Source organism: Phyllobates terribilis, unplaced genomic scaffold (genome assembly GCF_046119375.1).
Source record: "Phyllobates terribilis strain yellow unplaced genomic scaffold, ASM4611937v1 Scaffold_5__5_contigs__length_657084704, whole genome shotgun sequence".
NCBI lineage: Eukaryota > Metazoa > Chordata > Amphibia > Anura > Dendrobatidae > Phyllobates > Phyllobates terribilis.
Window position 1 is genome coordinate 98,144,884 of NW_027362765.1, and position 21,240 is coordinate 98,166,123.

Here is a 21,240-nt window from a genome sequence, read left to right on the forward strand (position 1 = left end):
TCCCATAACCGTTTACTGGCCAGATGCGCTTTTTTTTTAAGTATGGGAATTGGAGAAAAAAGGGTCTCATAATAGGAGGTGGAAGGACCATGCGTAGTCTGTTCATTAAGTGCTAATTAATAGGTTTTTAATGCCTCCTCTGCCCATCTCTGCTCTGTTTCTGTCGGCGCCAAAGACACGGTACAGTCATTAAGAGGTTAAAGTTGTGTGTGCTTGTCACAACACAATTATAAAGGAATTCCTTCCTCCCTGTGTGATGCTGAGCCTCCTCCCCACACTATATAAAGGGCTGGCACTGCAGCAGGATAATCACTCAGTGGACAGCTCCTGGTGCTGAACCGAACATAGACAAAGCCATCAGTGCCCCAGCACTCCATACACTCAAGTAAGGGACTTCACCGAAGACCAAGCCATGATCACAGGAGCTTGTTGGAGATGTTTACTCCTCTCCTTCTTTTTTCTAAGAGGGTCTGCTCAGAATTTTGCACAAACGAGGTTTATCTGCACTTCAGTGCCTGTTGACATGGATATGTGCACTTCCTCAATGCAGAACAGTGGTCCCACAGAAGACCTGAAGACCACCATCTTACAACTGAGAGAGACGGTCATCCAGCAAAAAGAGACTATCATGAATCAAAAGGATACCATCAGGGACCTGACAGGCAAACTGGCAAGGTGTGAGGGGCAAACGATTCTGGAGATCCCTCCTAGCGATCCCAAAGTTGGAGCCCCAGGTTCCAGGAAAAAAGAAACCGGGACTACCAAAAACACAATGGGAGATTTGTCCAGAACCCCTACGGCTGAGACTCTCACTCAGCTTGGGCAGACGCTACAAAGTCTGAAGACCAGATTGGAAAACTTGGAGGTGAGTCTGATCCTTGATTATGTAATCACTCAAAGGTCAATATAGGGTATTGATAATAGGGTTGCACCTAATCTACGAGTTTATACGCATGAGTCCGCCCTTAGCTTTCGTCTTGGCACCAGATTTCCCGAGATGAGCGTTGCGAGACGACCAGCTTAGAAAAAATAATAATAAAAAATTGCATTACTCTGTTGGGCGTTGTTTACACTATATGTGTCCAGTTGTAATGAAATTAAAAGGAAAGGTATGGGTGAACACATCTGTATTTGTGCAGTGCACCCTTTTCTAAAATAACTGGGCATGCATTGGGTAAACTTCACTGATAAGAACTTGCTCCATTGCCGTATTCGGCTCTTCAAAGTCAATAAGCTGGTAACAAGTGGTTTAATTAAGGAAGTGTCATGTTATTGATACTTGTGACAATCCACTTACTGATGCTTGACATTGCACCTTGCAGCAGTACAGCAGAGGCAACTCTTCTGCCCAAGCCACAAGTCTGAAAGATCTGCTGCAAACCAAGATAGATGACCTGGAGAAGCAAGTTCTTTCCAGGGTGAACAACCTAGAAGAGGGCAAGGTGAACCTGAAGAATGAGACCGAGCTGAGGGGAAAGATTGAGACTGCCCTGACTTCCCTCCAGCAGAGGATCACAGACTTGGAAAAAGGTGATGGGATAAACTTAGAGGTACCATTGTGTTCATAGATGAGCTTTATCGTGATGCCCAGTCTCATAGGTCATCCAGACATGGCATTGGATTGTGGCAAGGGATCATCCCTGTAAAATCGAATCCATTGGTGCCAACTTGTGCCATGATGGATTGTAAGACTACTGCCAGTCAGAGAACCATCTACAATAGAATACGTTTTCTATCTAATGATCCCTTGATAATGTCCACCATGTTTGGGGTGAGCATTAAAGCCTGGACAGTCTGTAAAAAAAAGGGAATTTTTTTTCCCCAGTGCCCATGTAAAAATTAAGATGCTTTCGTAATTGATTTATCTTGGTTACTTTGGTAGTAATATCATGAGGTATAGACATACATGATCAGGTTGGCACCAAAACGCCAGTGTCCAAAACGCCTGATGTCTACCCATGTCTGATCCCAGCCTTGCAGTTTGTTATGCAATCTCCTGCTCTCACTCCCTGCATAGACCATGGTTGTTGTGTCCTCATTGCAGATGTGTTCTCAGGTCTAGGTGACCTATGCAGGATTTAGCTCTTTCAGCATTTTCATCCTCCCAGACCACAGTTTGCTTTTGTATTTAGGTCCATACAGGCTGCTTTTTACCGCACAATGCCAGCAGAATATTGATCAGTGTTTGCAATCGGTTGTTTTACAGCATTGTAAAGTCTACAAATCAAAGCACTTCTATATTGTTTAGTATTAAATGCGATGATGATCGGGGTTGCCTCGTTGGTGCCCCCTGCTGCTCATAAGAAAAAATGGAAAGATCTCATCGGACATTTTTTTAATTTTTTTTTTTTATCTTACACTGGTTTCCAATTGTATTTTTTTTTTAGGTCAAAAGGAAAACAGACCTGCAGACAAGTTCCAGCTCACGTTCCCTCTGAGGACTAACTATATGTATGCCAAAGTGAAAAAGAGTCTACCAGAAATGTATGCGTTCACCGTCTGCATGTGGCTGAAATCCAATGCCTCCCCGGGTGTTGGCACCCCATTTTCTTACGCAGTGCCTGGCCAAGCCAATGAACTGGTTCTCATTGAGTGGGGGAACAACCCAATGGAAATACTTATTAATGATAAGGTACCAAAGCCACAATTTTGTAAAAAAAAATAAAATAATCATATTATGATATTTCACAGATTTTTCAGATAATATTTATTATTTTTTATTAGTAGTAGTAGTAATATTATTTATTATTAATTATTTTTATTTTATATTAATAGTTGTAATCATTTTTTTTGTATTTTATATCATTATTAGTAGTAATATTATTTGTTTTTATTCATTATTTTTTCTTTTATATTATTAGTAGTAATATTTGTTTTATTATTCATTATTTTTACTTTTATATTATTAGTAGTAGCAATATAATTTTGTATTAATTCATTATTTTTATTTTCTATAATATTATTAGTAGTACTAATATTTTTTGTTATTAATAATTATTGTTTATTTAATTTTATATTGTTTCTAGTAATATTATTTAATATTTATTGTTTTTTAGATTATTATTTCTATCAATATTATTTATATATAATATATATTATTTATTATTAGTAGTAGTAGCAGTACTATTATATTGTTATTATTATTACATATTTTTTATTTTATTTTATATGATTATTGGTAGGAATATTATTTATTATTACAGGCTAGCTGTTAACACAAATAGAAACCAGTTATACCATTATAATATATTACCACATTCTAAGCATTGCGTAACATTGTAATTGTATGTTATTACTTCTGCTATTGCTATATTCATTATATCGCCACCTAAAGGCCTCAGGGTGTACTACAGTCAAAAAAATTAAATTCTTTCTGTTGGCTACAGAGTTGAAAAGTTGGAAAAATGAACCCAGGTTTACAATAATATATTGAGGTGTATGTAATATACATAGGATTACTTCTGGTTTTAAGTGCTGTCAATTATTAAACTTAGAGAAATCCAGAGAGGTGTAATGATTGCATAGATTGACAGCTTGGAGAACGGAAGCTTTATTTATAATCACCAATGATCCACGTTAGATCGTCAGATCTCATTGATTCTAAAGATATATTAATATTATGGCTGCACATTGCTGAGAATGCCCATCTTCTATACTTCAGGTGGCAAAACTGCCCTTTGTGATCAACGATGGTAAATGGCATCATATCTGTATCGCCTGGACCACAAGAGATGGAGTGTGGGAAGCCTACCAGGATGGTGTATTAAGGGGAAGTGGTGAAAATCTGGCCCCTTACCACCCTATCAAACACCAGGGAGTGCTGGTGATTGGCCAGGAGCAGGTAATCATTGCTTATTTTCTTACTACTGCATAGAGAACAGGGGATATACTTGACTTGATGTGGAAAGTTCCAAATACAATGCAAATTCATGGGAAGTCTTATATATAGCAAAAGGCTGGAAAGTTGAGGCCCAGGGGTATCAATCAGTTATACAGTATATGCATAAAAAGCATATCTGGTATTAGTATAGGGGAGGATTCTTTACAGTAAGAGAATGGAATGACCTACTATAAAAAGCCAAATCCATCACAAAATTCCTAAATGTTCAAGACATTTACCAATACATTTTTAATTAGAAGGAATAAGTGGAAGATAATATACTCACCCTTGTGGGAGTCAAGATAGTTTTTTTTTAACCTTGTGAAGCAAAATCCAGTTGGGATATCTCTATATTACTGCGTCCAATATTTATTGCTGAAAATTTGTAACTCAACAGAAGGCAAGATTTAATATTTAGTGGGATAGAGTGGCTTCATTTCTCGGCTTCCTCTTATCTGTCGGAAATAAAGGTCAGACAGGTAACATCTTACCTTTTGGATCTTTGTATTCACCGATGGCACATAGTGGGAGACCTTCGTGAGCCCCGTTATTCTTGTTTATTGGATTCACTGGCAAGAACAACACCCAACATTTATCCTTAAATATGTATTCCCATCTGAAGTATTTATGGGAAAAAGGGTTCCCTGACGTGTGTTGGATGATGCAAAGTATTTGCAGTGGCTTCAATGGAGAGATGACTATGATTGTGCTCGGCTCCCTCCATTAAAGTCCCCATGGACCACCTTTTCCTGATATGTGGGGAACAGTGGTGGAATTGATGACATATTCTGTAGATATGCCATAATTGCTTTAGAAGGAAATATACCTGTAACCATTGGAGGGCAACAAAGAGTACAAGGGAGAGCCCATCTGTGAAGAATATTCAAGATATAATCCCATGTCAATCATTGTGCCCTGTTTGGTGGGGGATTATAGAGGTCTACAATGAACAGCTGTAATCCGACACTTCTGCAGCTAAAGAAGAAGGGAGGGGGCAGAGGGACAGTGAGTGACAAACCAATCACCAGCTAGCTGTGAGCTGCTACAGAAAGATCCCCTGGAGATCCCAGCCATGCGGCTGTCCCTTTGAGTCAGACAATTATAATTCAAGATTTTTGGAATCACACGAACATGAGGAATGTCATCCTGGCTTCCAGCACAGTCTAGCGTGTAGGGATAGGAAGATACACGACACAGCCTTTTGGAAGCCCCTAGGGCCCCTGTGTTTGGTCTCCCCGTGTAGCAGGGGCCCAGCTGGATCCGATGACACCAGAACCGGCACCCTAGAGCTGTCTATTAAGGAAGTATAGCCCATTTTAGTTTTTGGAGTTTTTAGCTGAGAGAGACAAGGGGTGGAGATTAAGGTCCAGCCAAGGGGCAGGAGGGGGAGTGACCCAGAGGGGCTAAGAGCTCCAACAGCCGTAGCTCAGTGGTCTTTTCCTGGGAGGTCACGACGATACATCGTGTGGCAGAAGTCCCACAACAAAGGGGACCACAAGCCTCCCATGTGGCAGCCCCTCCCCTGCAAGCCAGGCCTTCTGTGAGACTGGTAACTGACTCTTAATAACTGCTGATACCTTTTGTACCACTACTATTGTGTTTGCATCTCTGACCATTATGTATGTATAACCCTTATGTATATAGTGTATTGTCTAGTGTACCCTTATGGCGATTAAATATATAATTTAACCTTGGGCTGCGCTTTTATCTCGATCCACGAACTCTCACGTCCATAGTTCGGTCCAACGAACACGCCACTGGGCTGGTTTCTGGCCTGATATAATCCCCCGGTCCTAGCGGGAATTATATTTAATAGAAACTGGTTGCAGCTCTACAAGGCCTACAAGGTTCCCCTTCACTGTGGCTAGTGAAGGAGCCTCTCAGCCTGTCAGGGGTGTGAGCGAGTGTGGTGCCACATCAGTGACTTGAGCGGGCTTCCTCTTCTCACTCCTTGTGTCTTCCTGTACCAGTGTGGACTGGGCGGTGTATGTGTAGAACTGTACCAATCTGACCTTTCGCGTCCCCGAGGGGGTGTGGAACGTTGGTGCAAAGGGCAGATCCGTATCACGTGATCCATTTGACGTAATTGTGACGTCAGGAGGGTGGCGAGGTGTGGATTTGTCACAAGTGGTGGCAGCTGTGGGATTCTGCGGGATCTCTCTGGTGCCATTCATCACGTTCTCCAAGGGAAACCGTTAGCAGGGTTTACTGCAATAAGTGGCTCCAACCATTGTTTGTGCTGTAATAAGAAGTTATATCCATTAGATGTTAATAACGCCGCTTAACTGGGAGTAACTGGATCGTCTAAATGTCTTGGTCAATTTTGATCTGTCTTTGATTGACATGGATGACTCCTAAAATGTCATCCACTGAGTGCAAAAAATCGGATGCTTTAGCGATAGTGCTGAAAATTGGTGCATGCGCAGAACGCTTGTCCTTGGGCACAATAATCAGTTTTGAGAATGCACCAGCTACAATGACATAGAAGTGAGAAGAGAATCAGCACGTGGGCAAAACCTGTAGTGCTTTCTCTACCCACACATGGGCAAATGCACTGCTGTTGACGTGGAAGAGGGTCCGAAACCAGCGCATGCGCAGACCTGTAGTGATTGCTCTACCCTCAGATGGGCAAATGCACTGCTGATGACGTGGAAGAGGTTCCAGAACCAGCGCATGCGCAGACCTGTAGTAATTGCTCCACCCACACATGGGCAAATGCACTGCCGATGACGTAGAAGAGGGTCCAGAACCAGCTCATGCGCAGACCTGCAGTGCTTGCTTTAGCCACACACGGGCAAATGCAGACTAAAATTGATTATTTTGCCTACCCAAGGGCAAAATTGTTTTTTTAAGCTTTTAACAGACGTAGGGTGGTCTGAAGATAGACCAGGACACTTAGACTTCTGGATACTACCAGTGGGTGTTTGAGTTTTTCATTTGGATATGGCACATAAGTTGTTGTTTTTTTTAAGTACTTCTTATGGTCACACATGTCCAAATCGTTTTGATAAATGATTTTCTGCTATCTGATATAACACATCATTTTGTCTTTTCTTCTTTTTTTTGTACTCCAAAAGGACACCTTAGGTGGTGGGTTTGATGCCACTCAGGCTTTCGTTGGGGAACTGGCCCATTTCAATATGTGGGATAGAAAGCTGACGGTGGGAGAAGTCTATAACCTGGCAACTTGCAGCAACAAAGCACTGACTGGTAATGTCATAAGTTGGGCAGAGACCAACATTGAGATCTTTGGTGGCGCCACCAAGTGGACATTCGATGCATGTCGTCAGATCAACTGAACAGAGTTGCCGATTTTTGGATTTCATTTCTTAGCTTCTAAAAGATATCAACAGCGTCATCCTGCACCTGCCTTTCAAGTGAGGGCTCATCAGCCACAAGGGTGTATTTATTTTTGATTTTATTTTATTTTTTAATTTTTCAGAAAAAAAAAAAAACTATTTCAGATCTTTTTCACTTCTTTTCACCATCAGTCACACTTTCACGCATCTTGGAGCGAACTATTAGAGATTCGTAAAGAAAGGCACACTAGGAGATTTCATTTGGGAAGGATTCTTTTTTTTTTCTTTCTTTAGGGAGATTTCACTTCTTTTTTTTCTTCTTTTTTTTTTATTTTTTGGAGGGTTTGGTTTTCACATTGCCAATTGGGTTTAACCTCTCAGCTGCTGGAGGGATCTGCACAGTGATAGGTCCCGAGTGTCTCCAGCAGGGACGGGGTTAATCTTGAGTGCCTTGCGCTGGTACCGATATTCAGCACATTTTATTCTTTTCTAATTTTCATCCTTTTTTTTTTTTTTTTTTTAAGTCTTCTCTTCTCTATAAATGGTTTATATTGATTATAGATGTTTGTTATGCTGTTCGTATGCTGTTTTTTTTTTTTGTTTTGATTTTTTACGATCGTCTCATTTTTCTGATGACTGTCAGTGAAAAGCTTCACGCAGTCTGGGAGTGGGTACCGACTAACTCCAGCAGATTCTACGAGCATGGCAGACAATACAGCAGCTCACCTTTTGGAAGAGGTGGTCTTTCGACAAAGTAGCATTTTTTTTTTTTTTTTCTGGAAATATCTTTCCTTTGTAAATATTTCATTTCCTTGCCAATGACGTTTCGCTCGTTTTAGTTTTTTCCTTCACAGTGTGCATGACAAATCTCCTTGCATTTGTTTTCACCTCCCACCCTTTCCCCGCTAGACGCGTTTCGGTCTATGATTATTTCTGGAAAAAATAAGGGGTTGATGCATCGTGAGCTTTTGCAAGGACACTAACTAAGATTTGATAACGCGCGGCTTTATTACAAGGAATCGTCAAACTTTTCCAGGCGTTTGTTCTAATTATATTTTAACCCTTTGTATAAAAAAAAACAAAAAAAAAACAAAAACAAAATTGAAAAAAAGAAAAAATGAGTGTAATTTTCATATGCTGTGGTTACTGAGTTCTTCTTATATGTTAAAGCACTTTCACAACTAGCCATGATTAGGGTCAATTCTCGCGGGAAAAATTTGTGTAGCCTGTCTTAAAATGTATCTAGGGCTTATGGAAAGTAGAGGTTGTCAAGATGCTGCTCTTTAGGTTTTCCGTGTGGACCATAAAGATGGATGGGTTGTCCAGGATTAGGAAAACATAGCTGCTTCCCCCCCCAAAAAAACCCAGCGTCACCGCTGTCCACAGGTCGTTTGTGGTATTGCAGCTTAGCTTCCCCTTTATGTCAATAGAAATAAGCTGCAATACCAGATTCAACCTATGTGCGGACGTGGCGCTGGTTTTCTAAATCTGGACAAATCCTTTAATGCCCTCCTTTGAAAATCTAATAGCCGATCCCTTTTGCTACCTTCACTGTAGCTTTATTGCCACGTTTTCGGCTAGGATTTGTAGTTCTACAAAGTCGTAAGAGCCACATCTTGCCATAGTTTGTCCTGCAGGTGGCGCATGCCTTAATGGAATTTAAGGGAAATAAAAAATAAAAAAATCTTATATTTTCGCTTAATGGAGGTATTATTTTGAAGCCCCGGTATAGAGGGGCAAACATAGAGGTGAGGAGAGCCCCATAGCCATAGCCACCAGAATAGAGGGCCTATCTCCTAAAGGAATAAAGGGACGCTCCAGACAATTCTCCTCTCCCTTGTTTGCCCCCTTTGGAGGCTCCAATGACCCTTGGGGTAGGTGCCAATTTGGGTTGGGGCACGTTCGGCCTGGAACTCACACAGGGGCTCCCTCTACTTACTCCCTTGCCTATATATTTGACCATTCCCTTACTGTGTCCAGATGGTGTAAGGGAAGACAATAGCGCCCCCTTCTGCTAACGTAGCCACAGACAATCCCTGAAGCTAAAGATGTCAAATACAGACTTTTCCTTGTTGTATTTCAGACTTGCACTGAATCTAATACGCCTCTCTCAGGTACACGCCATTTTATGATGGATGCTGTTTGAATGACAGTGTATTTTGCCTAATTACTGTGTAAACACCCCCTTACCCCATCCCCCAGGCCATACTTTATAATGTAGCTATCGGGGGGGTAGTTCCTTTTTCTTGCCTCCGGTGGGCGTAATGCCCCCACAAGCCTTCCTCATTTTGATAACTCAGTGTTCTGTATCCGATTCTAGAAAGAAGTTTATTATATGTGATGTTGTATACAAAAAAATAAAATAAAAGGATCTCTAAGTAAATATATATATATATATATATATATATATATATATATATATATATATATATATATATACATATATATATAGAAAGGTGCATTCTGGTGCATTTAGACTTGGGCTACCCTCCCTCAAATTATGTAAAAAAAGAAAAGAAAGAAATGTACTTATTTTCGCAGAATTTCTATGTTTTCTATATTAAACTATTTAGAGTCGGACTATAATCCTATGAAATCTTATTGAGCTACCTGGGGTAGTGGTCTGTACCTGATGAACCTTAAGCCAGAATACAAAAGTCATTTCCCATCATGGACATGGATTGCAAACTACTGATCTTAGGTACAAAATTTGCAATTTGTTTGGAGCTGGTCATTGTATGAGCAGAACAGAGTATTTCAGACACAAAGTCCAACCCTTTAACTAAAAGAGCACAACTCCCGATATGTTATCTGATATAAGTAGTGTATATCAAGTAGAAACAAGCAGGAGCACAGGTAAAATGGATCTGTTTGCTGCAGAGACTAAAGTAGTATTATATGGTGCCACTTTTGGTTTGCCCCCCCTAGGTGCATGAGAAGGGAAGTGAAATCTTCCAGCCTGGGAGGTTATACCAAGGTTATATTTGGGGTGCAATTCTGAAAAAAAAATTTTTTAGACTGATCATACATTGTTTTTATAGCACATGATGTTACTGCAAGCAGATGTTATTTCTCAATGCCAATGTGCTGCTGTAAAGGTCAGACTTATATGTGCTCATATATATTTATGTATATGGACCAAATGTAGTCAAGATCAGAGTCCTCCATTTTGGGGCTTTTCAGCTGTTGGAAATTTACAATACCCAGAATGCTATGGGTTTAGTTTTGTGACACATTGGAGAACCCAAGTCTACTTTTTGGACAGAGCTTCACTGTGTCGTGTCAGAGGGCAACCAAAAAATGTAATAGTTAGCTAAACTGTACGAATGCAGCAAAAAAGACTATTCTTTAAAATAATTAAATAAATATACTGTATACTTTAGGATGATAACGGCTTATGTAATATCTATGAAATTAGTTCGGTGGTGCATATTGGGTATGGTTATGACATGTTGATAAGATTCTGGTTATAACAGCTTTTATAAATTTAATGTTCCATAAGGATTTTCCAGAATACCTGACCTTCTTTTAGTAATTTACTGCCCCTTTAAATAATTTGATAAGCACATAATGTAGGCCAGGGCTAGGTAACGGACAAAGGACTTCTTGTTTGCCTCCTCGTGTTCAATAAGGTTTCTTATTAAACTGTCCTCCGGAAGACTGGAAAACTGACCAAGATCAAAGCGCAAAACCAGGTTTTTATTTAATGTAATATACCAGATCTCCCACCGATAACGGGATTGAGACAAATTAAGCATAATTCCATGTTTTCACAGACCAAAGCTGTAAATTTCCCATGAACCTCTGTGTCATCCTCCATATTCTCTATATCTCTTTTGGATTTGTATTGTCCTCCTATGACCAATCCTTGTTTATTCTGTTTACGATCTCCCCTCCCCATTCTGTTTTTTTGTTCGATTTCACTGCTGAAATGGTTGACTTTATTTTTACACAATAAAAAGAATAAAAAGAGAAGAAGCAATCTAAGTTTATGGCTTGTTTTTTTGGAACCTATCAAAAGATCAGTAAAAAAGTATGTTCTGTTATATAAGCCTGCAGGAAGGTGGCTGGCAAAGAACAGCAAGTCTCTGATTTTTATTGATTGAGGAGTTAAAGGCTTAAAAAAAAGGCTTGTGTTTTTACCAGAAACTGCACCATTCTTTTTTTTCTAATCCCAGGAAACCCTTTATTGTAGGTAATTGGGGGAGAATGCGGGCACAGAGTTTAAGTCCTAGATAAGCTCTACCTAAATAACTTTTACATCTTTTTTGTATTAATATATGGATGCACTCAATGCTGCAGTACCAGCACATCAACCAAGTTCTTTAATGCAGCTAATTGGGGAAGAATGTATGTGCAGAATTTAGATTCTGGATCAGTTCTACCTTAACAGCATCTCTATTTAGTCTGTTACATTACAATAATAACACATTGATCAAAATGGTGCTGGTTTATAAGGAAAACATTTTTTTTTAAGCCTGGGTCACAAGTGGTGGAGAATGCGGGCACAGAGTATAAATCCTGGATAAACTTTAACTAAATAGCTTCTACATCTATTTTGTACTCGTATATAGATGCAATATCAACACATTGACCAAAGTGGCATTGTTTTAAATCCAAGCAATCCTTTTAATTCAGGTAATTTGTAAAGAATATGGGTGTAGAATTTAGATCCTGATTCATTTCTATCAAAATAATGTCTCTATCTACTCTATTTGAATATATTGATGCAATTTAGTACTACAATACCAACGCATTGACCAAAGTGGTGCTTTTTTTTATTCTTGACAACCCCTTAAATGCAGCTAATTGTTGAATAATATGGGTACAGAATTTAGATCCTGGATCATTTCTTTCTTAATTACATCTATATATTAATATAATAGACAGATTATGTTAATATTACAATATTACGGTAACTCATTGAACAAAAAGGTGCTGTTTTAAAAGTAGACCATATTTTCTAGTACTTGGCACCAAGTGGTGGATAATGCGGGCACAGATTTGGTAATCTTATTTAAACAGCATCTCCATTCACTCTCTTTTAGTATATGGATGCTATCAACATTTATTGTATATATACAATTCCTTTAATGCAATATTATGGAAACTTGATAGTATGTTTTCATAAGATTATAGAAGATTCATGAAACATTTCAAAATAACTTTACAGTGGTGCTTGAAAGTTTGTGAACCCCTCAGAATTTTCCATACTTTTGCATTGATTTTACCAAACTATATCAGTCCTAAAAATGAATAAAGAGAAACAAATTAAACTAATGAGTAAAAATGTTAGAATTTGACATTTCTTAAATGAAGTAAAGTGATCCAATATCACATGTCTGAGTGTGGAAAAAGTATGGGAACCTTTGCTTTCAGCATCTGCTGTGACACCCCCTGTGCAGCAATAACAGCATCTAAATATTTCCGATAACTGTTAAATAGTCCCGCACATCAGCTTAAAATTTTTTTAGCCCAGTTTCCCCTACAAAACCACTTCATCTCAGTTATGCTGGTGACTTTTCTCTCATGAACTACAAACTTCAGGTCCTTCCACAACATTTCTATAGGATTAAGGTCTGGACTTTGGCTTGGCCATTATAACATTTTAACTTAAATCTTCTTTAACCATTCTTTTGTAGAATTACTTGTGAGTTTTGGGTCGTTATCTTAGTGCAAGGTTGTCTTGAGATTCAGCTCATGGATAGATGTCCTGACATTTTCACTTAGAATTTGCTGATAAAATTCAGAACTTATTGTTCCATCAATGATGGCAGTCGTCCTGGCCCAGATGCAGCAGAAGAAGACCAAACCATGATACTACCACTACTGGGTGTCACAGATGATATGAAGATTTTATGTTGTAATGCAGTGTTTTTCTTTGTCCAAGCATAATGCTTCTCACTTTAATCAAAAAGCTATTTTAATCTAATCCGTCCACAAAACATTGTTCCAATAGCCCTCTGCCTTGTCCAAGTGATCTTTACCGAGCTGCAGACAGGTAGAAATGTTCTTTTTAGCAAGCAGTGGGTTTCCTGCTTTCAATCCTGCCATGTAGACAATTGTTGTTCAGTGTACCTGAACATATGAACCTGGATTTATGAACATAAACATTAGCTAATGTGAGAAAAGCCTTTAGTTGCTTAGAGGACTCCTTGGGTTCCTTTGTGACCTTACGGACTATTATACCCCTTGCTCTTAAAGTGATCTTTGGTGGTCAGCCACTCCAGGGGAGGGTAATAATGATTTTGAATTTCCTCAATTAGTACACAATTTGACTGTGGATTGGTGGAACCTAAACTGTCTAGAGATGCTTCAGAATCTTTTCCAGCCTGACGAAGATCAACAACTCTTCTTCTAATGTCCACAGATATCTCATTTGTTTGTGCCATGATACACTTCCACAAATGTGTACTAAAGATCAGACTTTGATAGATTTCTGTTATTTTCGATAAAACAGGTCACCCACTCACATCTGATTGTTTTCCCATAGATTGAAAACACCAGATTCTAATTTAACCTTCAAATTGACTGCTAATCCTAAAAGTATATTTTTGTTACTGACAGACATGTGATATTGTACTGGATATTCTCTGTAAAAAAACACAAGTCCAATATTTTTGACTCCTATGTTTCATTTGGATCTCTTTATCTACTTTTAGGACGTGTGTAAATTTGCAGTAGTTTTACGTCAAATTTATGAAGTATGGAAAATTCTGAAGGGTTCACAAACTTTAAATTACCATTATACGTAAATATGTAATTGTAACAACAAGCAGCCATTGGGGGCTGGACCATCTTTCACCACAGGCAGAATAGCCATAGCACGGACTTTATTTACAAAAATGGTTGAACAATATGTATCTGAGACAGAACACTTTCTCCTTTTTGCCCTTATGTATATTATTATTATTATTAACGGCCTTCAGCTCAATCTTGAGCCATGGTGACTTGATGGATAAATGATCTATAGGAAGATCGATCTTGTGCAAACCTAGGTCTTCTCAGCCATTATCTTGATTTTATCAAGCCATCGGGTTGATGGTCTTCCTCTTCGCCTTGTTCCTTCTATACTTCCGACCATGTTGTCCTTCTCCAGTGATTGCTCTCTTCGTATGATATGTCCAAAATAGGCCCCTACATATACTGTACCTACAGACATTTGGGAGGTCCCATAGTCCCACTCTTCCCTTTCTATCTCCAGTTTCTAGATATAAATATCATTACTACTGTTTTGTGTATGTAGCTACTTATGTAGGTTACCAAGAAGAGTTGGGAGAGTGATGGAAGTAATACATAACAGCATGATCAGATTACACAATGAATTGTTGAATTGTTGGTTTGTTTATAATTTGTAGCCTTATTGAGATATCATTTTGCATCGGTGCTGGCTGTATACACTTTTTTTTTTAAATAAGTTGCTTCATATTTAATAAAATGGTTAAACCTAAAGGTGTATACTGTTTATACTGTATGTGGAAGGCACAAAGATAATCCCAGTGACTGGAGAGAAGATTCAGTAAAATGTTTACTTCTTGCCTAGAACAAGAACATCCCTGAGGACTTTTCCATTAGAACTTTCATTTAGAAGCATCTTGAACTTCTTGCTCCCTCTGCTTTCATCTCCTTCCTCGCCCTTCAAGTCACGTGGATTTTAAGATGATTCTGGCTTTACACAGTGACATAACATCCCCAGCCTTAATTATTCTTAGAAAGACTTATTTTTTTTCAATTTGACCTTGCACGGTGTCTCTGGGGACTGGTGGTAGAATTTTTTCATTTTGACATTTACTGTGTTATGTAAGGTGAGAGCAGCAGCCTCGCTCACCACTAAGATGCTTTCACTACTGGGAAGTGAAGGTTAGATAGAAAAAATCCAAATAGATAGATGTATTTATTATTATTATTATTATTATTATTATTACTGTTGTTATTGTTATTTATATAGCACCATTGATTCCATGGTGCTGTACATGAGAAAAAGGGTTTCATACAAGATACAGATATCACTTACAGTACAGGAAAGGAACTAACAATGATAGACTGGTACAGAGGGAAGAGAACCCTGCTCTTGCGGGCTTACATTCCAACGGATGATGGGGAAGGAGACAGTATGTTGGGGGTTTGCAGAAGCTCTGGTGATGGTGAGGTCATTGCAGGTTTTTTGAAGAGAAAGAGGTTTTCAGGTTTCGTCTGAAGTATGCATGTGGTAGCTAATCGCACGTGTTGGGGCACAGAATTCCAGAGGATGGGGGATAATCGGGAGAAGTCTTGGAGATGGTTGGGTGAGGAATGAATAAGTGTGGAGGAGAGAAGCAGGTCTTGGGAGGACCGGAGATAACGTCAGGGAAGATATCGGGAGATTAGTTCGGCGATTACGGAGGAGAAAGATTATGGATGGCTTTGTAGGTCAGTGTTAGAAGTTTGAACTTGATACCCTGGGGAATTGGGAGTCAGTGAAGGTGTTATGCACACGCCCGGACTGACTGGCGTGTGCGGGTGTTGTGGTTCCACTGGACCATGGACCGGAGAGTGCCTGGAGGGGCGTGACTAAGTATCTGGCCGATCCGACCAAGGTGGCACGACGGCATACGACGCCAGTGCACCAGGGAGAAACCGGGCAGAGGGACCAGGTGCTACTCCAGGTCAAACTCCGGACACGGGGGTTGACCCACACTGGGATTACTGGAACAGGCAGGTTAGGCTGGCACAGACTGGTGGATGTAAGCAAACACGGCAGGTATGCAGATGGGTGGATACAGGCGAGTATGCAGGCAGGGAGGTACTGGCCGAAAGGACGGGCTGGAGCACAGAGAGGTTAAGACCCAGTACAGACTGGGTCACAGAACCGCAGATGCGGTAGACAACCACAGCAGAGAGGGAATGCCCGAAGCGATGGGCAAGAACAGAGCAGGACGGGGCTGCAGGAGCAGCGAGCACAAGCAGGGCAGGGCAGAAACCGCAGAAGCAGTAAGCAAGATAAGAGCAGAGCAGAAACCGCAGGAGCGGCAAGCAAGGCAGGAGCAGAGCGGACACCGCAGAGCGGTAAACAAGGCAGGAGCAGAGCAGAAACCGCAAGAGCGGTAAGCTAAGCAGGAGCAGAGTGGACACCGCAGAGCGGTAAACAAGGCAGGAGCAGAGCAGAAACCGCAAGAGCGGCAAGCTAAGCTGGAGCAGAGCGGACACCGCAGAGCGGTAAACAAGGCAGGAGCAGAGCAGAAACCGCAAGAGCGGCAAGCTAAGCAGGAGCAGAGCGGACACCGCAGAGCGGTAAACAAGGCAGGAGCAGAGCAGAAACCGCAAGAGCGGCAAGCTAAGCAGGAGCAGAGCGGACACCACAGAGCGGTAAACAAGGCAGGAGCAGAGCAGAAACCGCAAGAGCGGCAAGCTAAGCAGGAGCAGAGCGGACACCGCAGAGCGGTAAACAAGGCAGGAGCAGAGCAGAAACCGCAAGAGCGGCAAGCTAAGCAGGAGCAGAGCGGACACCGCAGAGCGGTAAACAAGGCAAGGGGATAGGACTCTGTTCACAAAGAACAGACGGAGAAGGAAAGGCAGAACCAGAAGCACGCACAGTACTTACATAGAAGTAGCGAGCGTACACTAAATTCACAACAGAGGTACAGAGACGACGAGAAGGAATTTAGGAGCGGGTTCAGACTCTGCAGAAAGACGCAGAAAACAGACATAGAGGGAAAAGGGAGACAAGGTTAAAGTAGAAACGAGGCACAGACAACAGGGAACAGAGGAACGGGAACAGAGACAGCAAGGCAGGAACACAAACAGGACTCTGTTCAGACGGGAACAGATACCGCAAGGCAGGAACACAAACAGGACTCTGTTCAGACGGGAACAGATACCGCAAGGCAGGAACACAAACAGGACTCTGTTCAGACGGGAACAGATACCGCAAGGCAGGAACACAAACAGGACTCTGTTCAGACGGGAACAGATACCGCAAGGCAGGGACACAAACAGGACTCTGTTCAGACGGGAACAGATACCGCAAGGCACAGACAGGCAGATCTAGGAATACGGCCCCTAGAAGGCGAAAGAACAGGCAAGAAGCGTGTTCACAAGAACAGACCACAGTTCAGACACAGAACTGGAAAACAGGCAGGAAAACAGGATAGGACCTGGCATGTCAGAGACAAAAAGCCAACTGACAAGAAACAATGCTCAGGCGCCATCTTGAGGAAGAAGGTGGTATAAATACCCAAAGATGGACAGCAATAGGCTGAAGGTGCAACAGGGGCGTGTCCGCAGCAGGTACAAGAAACAGGAAGTTCAGCGGGCGTCGCCCTATGCAGCCAAAACAGACAAACAGACAGCAAGGAGGGAAGCCAGAGAGACATTCTGGACAGGAGATCAAGTGCGCGCTCTTGCACAGTGGGAGATGGACCACTATGCAAGGACGCCGCCAGGTATGTTACAGTACCCCCCCCCCCTTACGCCCCCTCTTCTTCAGGCCTGCCAGAATCTTCCGCAGGGAATTCGAGGGCCAATTCTTCACTTCGAAGAGATCACTTCCACTGTCCACCGGAAAAACTGGTCTCCTCTGGGTAGCTAGGATGCTACCTCCCATCCAGCCACACTTAGCAACAGACGAAACGGGTGGAGTACCAGGAACAGCACACAAGGAAGTCTCTCTCCACATATTTTCAGGTGGCACCCCAGAGGGTACAGGAGACAACTGGAAGTCCTCCACCGGGTTGGAGGGGGACAGAGACTTGGGGGTAATCTCTGCTTCGAGGTACATCTTGTCAAGCTCACAGGAAGAAATAGACGGGTTATCAGGTACATAATGAGGAAAAGTCACTGTCTCTTTGTTATCTGGTGGTACCCCGGAGGATTCAGGAAACAACTGGAGGTCCTCCGCCGGGTCAGAAGAGTGCCGAGGCTCAGAGAAAACATCTGCTTCAGAGTACACTAGGTCGGACTCACTGGACGAAGCAGGCGAGGTATCGTGTACCGAGTATAGGAAAGTCTCTGTCCATTCACCACCAGGTGGCACCCCGAAGGGTTCTGGAGACAACTGGCGGTCCTCCGCCTGGTCAGAGGGGTGTAGAGACTCACGGGTAACCTCTGCTTCAGAGTACACTAGGTCGGACTCACTGGACGAAGCAAGCGAGGTATCAGATCCAGGATGTAGGAAAGTCTCTGTCCATTCACCACCAGGTGGCACCCCGAAGGGTTCTGGAGACAACTGGAGGTCCTCCGCCTGGTCAGAGGGGTGTAGAGACTCGGGAGTAACCACTGTTTCGGAGTACACTAGGTTGGACTCAGTGGACGAAGCGAGCGAGGTATCAGGTACAGAGTATAGGAGAGTCTCTGTCCTTTCGCTACCAGGTAGCACCCCGAAGGGTTCAGGAGACAACTGGAGGTCCTCCGCCTGGTCGGAGGGGTGTAGAGACTCGGGGGTAACTACCACTTTGGGGTACCCATTGTCAGGCTCACAGGACGAAGCGGACAAAGTATCGAGTACCGGGTGTAGAGAAGTCTCTCTCCATTTGTCATCGAGTGGTATCCCGGAGGATTCAGGAGGCAACAGGGGGTCCTCCGCCAGGTAGTAGAGGTGCACAGACTCTGAGGTAACCACAGCTTTGGAGCATCCTTGGACATGCACACCGGTTAAAGTGGGTGAAGCATCTGATGCCGGGTGCAGGAAGTTCTCCTGTGTGGAGTCTGGATGGGCAGAAGTCTCTTCGGGCAGGAGAACTGGTGCACTACCCAAGCACATTACCCGTTGGGGCTTCTCCGGGATACAGGGAGATGAAGCTTCAGTAGGGACTTCAAGGTTGGGGTCAGGAGGTCTCAGGGAGGACAGACCCTGGCGTGACGGCTTGCCTCTACGTCTAGCACGTCTGGACTGCCTCTTGAGGTTGGGAGAAGTATTCCGGAAAGCGTAGTCACCCTGTGAGGATTCTGGGTGGGCAGTAGTCTCATTGGGCTGGAGGACTATTGCGCTACCCACACACATTACCCATTGGGGCTGCTCCGGGATATTAGGAAGTGAAGCTTCAGCAGGAGCCTCCGGGTTAGGATCATCGAAGACTATTAGAAAGGCCACCAGGAAGGCCATTAGGTCCAGGAGGATCGGATCCTGTGTTTCATATAGGGGGTTGATCCATTCCAAGGCATCACCCGCCAGGTAAGACATAATGAATGCCACCTTAACCCGATCGGTGGGAAAACATAGAGGGTAGAACTTGAAGTGTAGCATGCATTGCTCCACAAATGCACGACTTTGTCTTGGATCCCCATAATAACGTAGCGGATCCGCAGGAACAAGAGCAGATAGATCCATCTGGACGAGTGCGTAATTCGCCTGGAACTCAGCTAAAGGAAAAAAAAAAAAATTATTTATTTATTTTAATGCATGTATTCGCTGTAAAACTTCTCAGAGAGCGAAGGCCGTGGGGCTCAACGGGAACCATGGCCTGAGCATGCTGTTATGCACACGCCCGGACTGACTGGCGTGTGCGGGTGTTGTGGTTCCACTGGACCATGGACCGGAGAGTGCCTGGAGGGGCGTGACTAAGTATCTGGCCGATCCGACCAAGGTGGCACGACGGCATATGACGCCAGTGCACCAGGGAGAAACCGGGCAGAGGGACCAGGTGCTACTCCAGGTCAAACTCCGGACACGGGGGTTGACCCACACTGGGATTACTGGAACAGGCAGGTTAGGCTGGCACAGACTGGTGGATGTAAGCAAACACGGCAGGTATGCAGATGGGTGGATACAGGCGAGTATGCAGGCAGGGAGGTACTGGCCGAAAGGACGGGCTGGAGCACAGAGAGGTTAAGACCCAGTACAGACTGGGTCACAGAACCGCAGATGCGGTAGACAACCACAGCAGAGAGGGAACGCCCGAAGCGATGGGCAAGAATAGAGCAGGACGGGGCTGCAGGAGCAGCGAGCACAAGCAGGGCAGGACAGGACTGCCGGAGCAGCGGGCAGAAGCAGGGCAGGGCGGAAACCGCAGAAGCAGTAAGCAAGATAAGAGCAGAGCAGAAACCGCAGGAGCGGCAAGCAAGGCAGGAGCAGAGCGGACACCGCAGAGCGGTAAACAAGGCAGGAGCAGAGCAGAAACCGCAAGAGCGGTAAGCTAAGCAGGAGCAGAGTGGACACCGCAGAGCGGTAAACAAGGCAGGAGCAGAGCAGAAACCGCAAGAGCGGCAAGCTAAGCTGGAGCAGAGCGGACACCGCAGAGCGGTAAACAAGGCAGGAGCAGAGCAGAAACCGCAAGAGCGGCAAGCTAAGCAGGAGCAGAGCGGACACCGCAGAGCGGTAAACAAGGCAGGAGCAGAGCAGAAACCGCAAGAGCGGCAAGCTAAGCAGGAGCAGAGCGGACACCGCAGAGCGGTAAACAAGGCAGGAGCAGAGCAGAAACCGCAAGAGCGGCAAGCTAAGCAGGAGCAGAGCGGACACCGCAGAGCGGTAAACAAGGCAGGAGCAGAGCAGAAACCGCAAGAGCGGCAACCTAAGCAGGAGCAGAGCGGACACCGCAGAGCGGTAAACAAGGCAGGAGCAGAGCAGAAACCGCAAGAGCGGCAAGCTAAGCAGGAGCAGAGCGGACACCGCAGAGCGGTAAACAAGGCAAGGGGATAGGACTCTGTTCACAAAGAACAGACGGAGAAGGAAAGGCAGAACCAGAAGCACGCACAGTACTTACATAGAAGTAGCGAGCGTACACTAAATTCACAACAGAGGTACAGAGACGACGAGAAGGAATTTAGGAGCGGGTTCAGACTCTGCAGAAAGACGCAGAAAACAGACATAGAGGGAAAAGGGAGACAAGGTTAAAGTAGAAACGAGGCACAGACAACAGGGAACAGAGGAACGGGAACAGAGACAGCAAGGCAGGAACACAAACAGGACTCTGTTCAGACGGGAACAGATACCGCAAGGCAGGAACACAAACAGGACTCTGTTCAGACGGGAACAGATACCGCAAGGCAGGAACACAAACAGGACTCTGTTCAGACGGGAACAGATACCGCAAGGCAGGAACACAAACAGGACTCTGTTCAGACGGGAACAGATACCGCAAGGCAGGG

The 21,240-nt window shown here is 43.3% G+C and overlaps 1 protein-coding gene across 1 annotated transcript; it reads left to right on the forward strand.

Moving 5' to 3' along the window:
- The first annotated feature begins 275 nt into the window (after positions 1-275).
- NPTX1 (neuronal pentraxin 1) lies at positions 276-11,161 on the forward strand. The gene is made up of 5 exons (XM_073682603.1): positions 276-865; positions 1,323-1,530; positions 2,388-2,632; positions 3,662-3,841; positions 6,958-11,161. The coding sequence occupies exons 1-5, from the start codon at positions 413-415 to the stop codon at positions 7,177-7,179; spliced, it is 1,308 nt and encodes a 435-aa protein (XP_073538704.1). The 5' UTR covers positions 276-412; the 3' UTR covers positions 7,180-11,161.
- The last annotated feature ends 10,079 nt before the right edge of the window (positions 11,162-21,240 follow it).

Coding starts and splice junctions, on each gene's coding strand:
- NPTX1 (XM_073682603.1), top strand. CDS start 413: ATGATCACAGGAGCTTGTTGGAGATGTTTACTCCTCTCCTTCTTTTTT. Junction 2,633..3,661: donor AAATACTTATTAATGATAAG/GTACCAAAGCCA, acceptor TCTATACTTCAG/GTGGCAAAACTGCCCTTTGT. Junction 3,842..6,957: donor TGGTGATTGGCCAGGAGCAG/GTAATCATTGCT, acceptor GTACTCCAAAAG/GACACCTTAGGTGGTGGGTT.